General features: G+C 40.8%; 1 protein-coding gene across 1 annotated transcript; it reads left to right on the plus strand.

Annotated features, from left to right (window-relative positions):
* The first annotated feature begins 444 nt into the window (after nt 1-444).
* LOC104928664 (angiopoietin-related protein 5-like) lies at nt 445-1,423 on the plus strand. The gene is made up of 3 exons (XM_027275079.1): nt 445-451; nt 687-806; nt 1,104-1,423. The coding sequence occupies exons 1-3, from the start codon at nt 445-447 to the stop codon at nt 1,421-1,423; spliced, it is 447 nt and encodes a 148-aa protein (XP_027130880.1).
* Nucleotides 1,424-8,540: the final 7,117 nt, after the last annotated feature.

Below are 8,540 nucleotides of genomic sequence, written 5' to 3' on the forward strand. Positions count from 1 at the left end.
CAGTTCACTGAGAACTCAAATGAGCATTCAAACTAATTGCATTAAAACTACAAAAAAATAAAAAACTGCCAATTTATATGTGTAAAAGTCACTGTGACCCGGTCAGCCCTCCCTGCTGACTCTTTGGGGAGCTGCTCCTTGGGAAATCGCCTTTGTCTCGCAGTGAGCACCAGTTAAGTCCTGCTGTTTATCTACAGTAATTATGTGATGACATTTCCCACATTGTTATAACAAACAACAGTAATGTGGTAGTAGGTAGTGTCTTTGGCAACTTATACAGGAAAAGATTTTTTAATTTACATGGAGAAGTTAGCGCGACCCGGTCAGTCCGATGCTGCCGAACAGCATCTGTCTCTGGCAGTGAGAGCCGGGTGAGTCTTGCTGTTTACTGATTGTGATTATGTGATGTGAGCAAAACACTTGAAAACAATATAGATTTCCACTATGCATGGTGAGTGGATTAGGAGATATGATTGTAAACCCGGGGACACTTTGCCAGTTTTTAGTTTTTTAATAAAATCACAGACATCGTAATTTCAGGTTCCAATTGTTCATGACAACTTAAACTATCTACAATACAAAGCTCAGGACTTTATTTTTCATGGTTTGATAAACTGGAATCACAATCTTTAATGATTGTAGCGACAGCACAATCTCTTTCTTTTTAAATATCTGTGTGTTTGTAGGAGAGCACTGGTTGGGTCTGAAGAAGGTATATATGGTAAACCAGAAAGATACTCGGTTCCAACTCCACATTGCTCTGGTCTCCCATGACGACATCACTCTACACCTGGGCAGATATGCAGGCAGACTTAAAGGCAGACTTAAAGGACCAGTGTATAGGTTTCAGTGACATCTAGCTGTGAGGTTTCAGATTGCATCTAACTGAATACAACACCACTGTTGAACTACCATGTTTCTACGGCCCAGAATAGACAAACTAAATGATGCCACTAAATCCAACACACTGGAGGTTTAATAAATCAGGACTGACGAAACAAGTTGTGATTTTTTCTTTCAACACAGTGCAATCTAGAAATAATGAGTCAACATGTACACAAACGCATGCCTGTGTACATTTCTGTTTGTGTGTTTTTGAACAGGTGATGCCTTTCGCGGCTACGAGCAGGAGCAGAACCAGAAAACAGCTCCGTTCAGCACCTCAGATGTGGACAACGACGGCTGCAATCCTTTCTGCTCCATCAGGAATTGCACGGTAGAGAGCTGCAGCACTCAGCACAACCACACGGGATGGTGGTTAAACCAGTGTGGCCTTGCAAACCTCAACGGCACTCCTGAAGATGCGGAGCAAAACCAGGAAAAGAGGATGCACATCTTGTGGGACACCTGGAGACAGAACGGGATCCCTTACACCATTAAATCTGTCACAATGAAGATCAGGTGGATTGCAACCAATAATTGACAAAGAAAAAGAGGGAGGTAGGAAGACAGCACATATGTATAAGTTGCACTGCATCGTTGTACAACCTGACTTTTTCCAATAAAACAGGATGGAAGGATGTTTCATTATTATTAGTATTATTATCATTAGTCATCTGCAGAGTGGGGAGGCCTTCAACCTATATTCCTTTACACAATTTAACTAAATATGCTAAATATTGTGCTGCTGTCAAAAAGACAGGACAAGTCTGAGCTGACCTTGTCAAAAATATGCAAGATAAGGATAAACAAACTCTTCAAATGTAGACACAGTCCATACTCTTGTTATACATGTCATGATTAAGTCATCTCAAGGCGAATAATGTGAACTGTTAGTTACAACAGGCTCCTTTCTCCTTTAGAGATAAACCAGAACAACCCGGAGAAAACATTTATAACATTTATACACTACCAAATCATAATAGTGCTGTGATCTCAGGAAACTGTAGGATTGTCTGCGAACCAGAGCAACCTAGAGAAAACGTCTAAGTGATTCCACATGACTTTCCGTAGCCAGCGCTTTCCACAGGCAGACGTCCAACGCTGTTGGTCGTTTATATAGTCGCTATCAAAATAGTAACCAGTCCCCAACCCACCAACCCACAGTCCAGTACGTGGTCTGCAGGCTGCCAAAAGTCAATTAGCCTGACTTGAAGCAGTTGTTGAAGATGGTCAATGATCATGACATTGTCCGGTTTCAGGTCCGCAGGCATCATGCCAATTGACCTCAGGTGGGATGGGTCTGTGGCCAGCTGCTTGACAACTGGCCCTCAACTCTGTCTGCATGGGGAGGCCCTTTAAATTTCTCTCTTTCAAGTACATATACAGGCTTTGATCCAGAGTAGTCCCTAATACTTAAAAATACTTCAAAAAAATGACTTCTGTGCAGTTGCAAATTCTCTGAATAAAACATGACTTACAGTCACACACTTTAAAGTGTGCATTGAGTCACCCAAGATTAAATCTACCAAATGTATTTAGTTGATACAAACAAATTTAAGACCTAAAATAAATGCTGCTAAAAGTGAAGTCAATGCTCAGAGCTTGTTGGGCATTTTGCGTTACTACTGTAATAAGGCCCAGACACCAATTTTAATACTGCCAAAGTATATACTAGTACAAACATTTGTGTTTAATATGAAGGATGTGTAATACATGCACAAACATCTTCCTATACCTGTTAAATGTTACAACTGTAGACCCTTACAGATGATTAAATAACTTAGCAACTACTGTAAAGATGAAATATTGGACCATTCGTGGTGGTTACACAGAAATAAAGCAGGAAATTGAACTTGCGTCTCATCCCAATAAAGGTCTGATCTTCACTGGTCTGCTCTGTAAGACTATGTGCGTGTGTGTGTGTGTGTGTAACTCGATAAAACAAAAATAATCTTCATTTACATTATTTTTGGATGTACTAATATGATTGATTCTCAGTGTGTCTGCTCACACTCCTGGCCTGATTTTCTGATAACATCACCTCATTATTCCTACATGGTAACTGCTGCTGTGAAGCACAATTATCCTGTGATAAATGAGAAGGAAATTAATGTTTTTTCAGAAAAGCATACCACCAACCGGAGTATTGTGCATGTGTGTGTGTGTGTGTGTGTGTGTACAAAACTAAATTTGGTTAGCACATAAATGTACATTGTGCAATATTTATCCATAGCCATTCAGCAGTGGTGGATCACAGCAGCAATAACTCAGCTACCACTGATGGAGAAAATGGGAAATAATTAAATCACCATAATTTATCAAAATACCCTTTAAAACACAAACAAACATCATTCCCATGGCGTTGGTAGTCGAATGGAAAGGAGAATTTTATCCTTTTGCTCTACGTCCGAAACATAAACCGATGCTGACAAGATTGACAAGATATTGTTTTTCATTGTAAGAATTTCTGTGGCTAAGACAAACTTTAATATTGTTTTTGTAACTATTTGATTTCTGTAACAATTGCTCAGGAAATATATGTGTGTTTGTGTGTGTGTGTGTGTGTGTGTGTGTGTGTAGAGAGAGAGAGAGAAAGAGAGAGCTAGAATGAAACCATAAATTGCAGGTTCTGCTCCAGAAGTAAGAGAAATCCCGTATCTAACTATGTTAATAACTCCAACATCATTATTTGATTGGCTTGTGATAGCATGGAATGTACAGTATGCACTGCATGATGTATGTCTGCATTCTAGATCATTTGTAAACACCATTATCAATAACCTTTGCAGGGTCATAGAAGGCCAGGACCAATCCCAGCTGAATTTCATATATAGAACAAGTTGTACACACTGTGACCCCGTGTTAAATAGGGTAATATTTTCTTGACTGCACATGAAATATCCATAATGGTAACTGTGAAATTTTAAACTGCATAAAAAATCTCAAACACAATGTTATTCAAGGGGAGAGTTAGATGCACCTTGATGTGTATTCACCTTTTGGAATACAAAAATAAAATCCCACTGTGTAAAAACTATAGAGGCTGGAAGAGGCTGACTGTCATTTTGGCGACAGGTGTGCAAACAATATACTATACTTTGAAAAACAACACAAGAGAAAATACAGAGGACTACAAAACGCATGCACAAAAGTACACACATACACTTTTACGAACACAAGAGTTATCTTCAGTTATCTTCAAAGTAACATATCACCACCAGCTGTCATATACCTAGACACAAAGACACATACACACGTCTAACACACAATCACTAGATACATTCCCATGGTCAGGCTCTGATAGTGTGATTCTGACATCTCTTTTGATTAAAAGAGATTCCCTGCAGTGCAGATATTGTAGGTGCTGGCTTCCCTGCCGCGTCAAACCCCAATACACTCCAGGTGTGCGTCTCTGTGTGTTTATGTGTATGTGAAAGGGATGAAATGGTTCTTTACTATTTTTCTAACTGAATGCTCCACTCAATTCAACTCCAGCTGGAAGTACTGCTGCGACTGACTTTCTGATGGAAGCAAAACAGCTGAATCTGCCTGTCTGTCTGTCTGAGGTGCCGTGAGCCTGCTGACACCTGTCGATCCCTATGTGACTCCCACGTGCATGTCTGTCTGTGAGTGAAGGAAGGGGGTCTGCAATGTGGACTTCTGCAAATGAGAGACGTCATACCCAAGTTGGACAGGGAAATAAAAGAGATTTGTAGTTTCAGTTACACACAGTTACGCAAACCTCAAATGCCACCGGCCACCGGAGATATGTGGGTGTTCTGGTCAAACCCCATTGGCCCCGCTGCAGTCCATTTCAGAAGCTTCCCAAAAGCGGGTCTCTGCTCGGTCCGTGGGGAATACACAGCTGTTCCATTTTTGCCTTGTGTCAATCTGCACAGAGCACCTCGAACTGGCCGGAAGCCAGACACAGAAACACGCACAGAGAATCTGGTCGATTTTCAAAATAAAACACCCCGTGCAAACTGCCAGTCATAAAAACAGCCAAAATGGAAACGAATTAACTACGTAGCATATTTACACATGTAGAAGAATATTTGGAAGCACCTAAACCAGAGAAAATGACTAAATCTGAGCAAGTTAACAAAGTCTGGTAGGCAAACCGCTTCGCTTCTGAAACGCTCCTAGTTCTTTCAATATTGATGCATTGAAAGGAAAAATAAAACTGTGACAAATAAGTTCTGATTTGTGACTTTGACGTTAAAACCAATCTTTTTTGATGCTGGAGATAATGGATCTAAACCTGCTGGAACCCTGAGGGAGGGGAAACATGTTACCAGTTTCATAAATGTTCTGTATTTCAATCAGAAGAGACAAGTGAATGAAGTAAAGATAATTGTTTGTTGTAACAGATGACATGTGATAATTTAGTCTTGACAGGAAGTCTTTGGTGATAAAACTGTAAAAGGGAGATTTTGCGGGTGTCTGCCCTGAACAGCAGTAAGATAAACTCCCCCCATCATGTGCAGACACTGGTGGAGATGGCTGATGACTGCTGAGGCTGATGAAATGATGAATCTGCAAGAGTGGGCAGTGATGATGGAGCAATAAACCCCAGGACTAAGCATGCAAAAGAATGTTCTTCCTGAGTTACATTTCACTAGAACTTCATAAAGACACTGTGGTGACTGTCAATTTGAATTCAGCATTTATTTCATCACCCATTCTGACCACACAATAATAGAGAAGACTGAGAAAGATCATGCGTGTTTGCAATCTTTGCATATGACCACCAGCTCATCTGGCTAATGGTGGTGGATGATCCTGACGACCGTTCTCTAATTTTCAATGAATAATTTATTCACACTGGAATTTTTTTATTTGTTTGTTTATATAAATTAGTAAAGGTTCGATTATGTCCCTTGGCTGTTACTGCAGAAGTTGCATATCAGCTTGTATGGTTCACAGATGCGGTGACACTTGATTTCTAACCTGCACTGTGCTGCTGAGACTGCATTTGCCTTTTGGCAAAAATGAGCAAGGACTGCAAATGTTAAAAAGCTGACAGTGAAAACAGACAATCAATAGTAAAATGGACAGATGAACTTGCCTTTATTCTGCCACCTCATATCAGCTCTAAACAGCTGTTGAATTTGCCAAGGAGGCAAATTAAGGACAATTGCTTTATGCAAGGCTAATGATATCGCCACAAGTCAAAACATGTTAGTTTCAGTGCAATGTTCCCGCCTGGTAGCACCACAAGAAAAGACAAGATTGCAACTTTGAAGTCGTCTTATTTTGCAATCTTAATTTTATCTGATAACTATAAATCATGTTTAATGTTTATTAATTGGCCCCAGACCTGCTGTCTTTTGGCAAATGCGGCCCACGCGCAAAGCAAGTTGAGTGTCCCTGGTAGTAGTAAATGCAGAACAATTTGTTGTTTTTTAAAACCCATATTGTCCAAAAGTTGGTTTCTTTGGTTCTCTCAGGCAGGATGACTCAGTAAGGCACTGAGTCTGTCTTTTTTCTATCCTATCCTGTCTTCTTACTCATCACCCCTGGCATCAAACTCTAGTTCAGTCTTTCTATTCCTGTTTATTATCTCAGGCGAGATGTATTACAGCTTCAGCCTGCCACCATGTCCAACACGGAAGTTCATCTTAATGAGATCTTAATCAAGGGTCATCTCCCCATTTTATATCAGCACCTGTCGGGTTAGAATGTCAAGGGCTGCTGGCCATTGTAATTAACACCATCCGGCACACTTGGAGCAGCTTCAGCAACTCACAGGAATACCTGGCTGCCCTACGAACGGATCCCACTTGTCACATAGCAGAGTAAAGGTATTTTAAAACTATATGAAAGAGAGACTGAGTAAAGTGAGAGTTTGATGGAATCAGAGGGTTAGTTTAAAACTAACTATTGGGGTGCCCTGGTAACTCAGCTGGTAGAATGTTAGCCCGATGTACACAAGGCAGCATTCACACCAAATCAGGCATTGTGGCGAATTGCCACATGGCGTGTGGGGGGGCTGTTGAGGTGTATTTAGTAGTGCTGAACATAAAATAGGATCAATCAATCAGATCAGTCAGAAAATAACTTTTTGCTGTTTGACCGGCATTCTTGATAGCCAGACACAGAGTTAAAAGTTGGGTACACAAAACAGAACACAGGTAGAGTATCTTTGACTAGTCTGATTGGTTGATAGGTTGTATTTCTCAGTTAATCAAATTAATTTTAACCCTTAACACAAACCTCAGCTAGCTTCCTATTCACATTTTCTCCATTTTGTAACAACAGCATTACGATATATACAATGACGATCTGCTTTACAGACATTAAGATGTTATACTTTCTTTATACTTTCTCTCTATTTTTTACTTTTTCACAAAAGTGTAGCGACAGAATACCCCTGACAGTTTTAGGATTAAACAAGACTCAGGTACAAAAAGAACAGGGGCTACATTCATTATCTTTCTATTATCTAGCCATTGTGTGTGTGTCTGTAAAGCAGTATCTGAGTGATGCCTACACAGTGGAGAATTTGATCTGAAGATAATTACTATTTCTATCTCCTCAAACAGCTTGGCTTCTAGCTTATATTACAGGGTGGGACCTGTGACTAGTCTCTACGTGTGCCCTCTCTGAGTGAAACATAGAGAGTGAATGTGTGTGATGTGTGTGTTGTTGAGCATGTGCAGGGGTGGACTGGCCATCTGGCATACCGGGCATCGTCCCGGTGGGCCGTTGACCCAATGTGGGCCATTGACCCAATGTGGGCCGGTCCAGTCTGCTATGTTTTTTCTTGTTTCTTTTTTCTCTCCCTCTTCCCTCCAATTGAGTCGGCCAATTGGCTGTAGAGGGCTAGCAGTGTGTTGCCAGCATCAACACATATTATTGGTCTATGTTTGTCATTGTCAATCAATCATGGGCTGACAGGCTCAGAGAGCCCTGACAGTATTGTCAATCACAACACAAACCAGGGTGGGCGGGACCTCATGGCATGGGCCGGAGTTGCGGGATGGGCTGCTGCTGAGCTAAAAATGGATAAGCGTAAGAAACGTCTGGGTGGTGCTGTAAAACTGTGACTTAAAAAGCTGAAGTCTCTGGAGGTGGAAGCTGCTAAATGTTCAAAATTGACAGACCTATTTGGTGCCGGGGTCACCACCCCAGCAGGTGCTGCTGTGCTGGGAGATGAGCGAATGGAGGCATACATGGTAAGTAACATGTAGGGCTGAGTCACCAGTTAAAACAAATGAGTTTCAGCTCTAATGCTGCTACTGTCTGTCATATGTTTCTATTTAGATTATTTGTCAGGATATTTTGTTATTATTGTCCGAGTCTGGTTTTAACTAATGCCTTACACCAAAAGATTTTCACAGTCACAGACTAAAAACTGAAAAGGTAGCATGAGGGTTCTTCCCGTTAGTCTAGTCCCACCCCTAGTCATAACATAACTTCTGTTGTGATTTGACACTATAACGTATAAAGACTGATTGATTGATTGGTATAGCTGTCAATTTAAGTCCTTGAGTTCATAGTTACGTGCTTTATTTGTTAACTACTATCAAGGAATATGACTCTCCTTTGTAGTATGCATGAGAGGAGATGCTGCGAGATTTGTGGAGTTCTATGTAGGGTCTGCTGATAATGTAGTGGGCTGGTCTGGACAGAAAATGCCAGGGCTGAATTTTTGT

Source organism: Larimichthys crocea, chromosome XXIV (assembly GCF_000972845.2).
Source record: "Larimichthys crocea isolate SSNF chromosome XXIV, L_crocea_2.0, whole genome shotgun sequence".
NCBI classification, from domain to species: domain Eukaryota; kingdom Metazoa; phylum Chordata; class Actinopteri; family Sciaenidae; genus Larimichthys; species Larimichthys crocea.

What these genes read in the sequence shown, in the direction of transcription:
- LOC104928664 (XM_027275079.1), top strand. An exon ending in ACACCTGGGCAGATATGCAG is followed by an intron (nt 807 to 1,103) that starts GCAGACTTAAAG and finishes GTTTTTGAACAG; the next exon opens with GTGATGCCTTTCGCGGCTAC.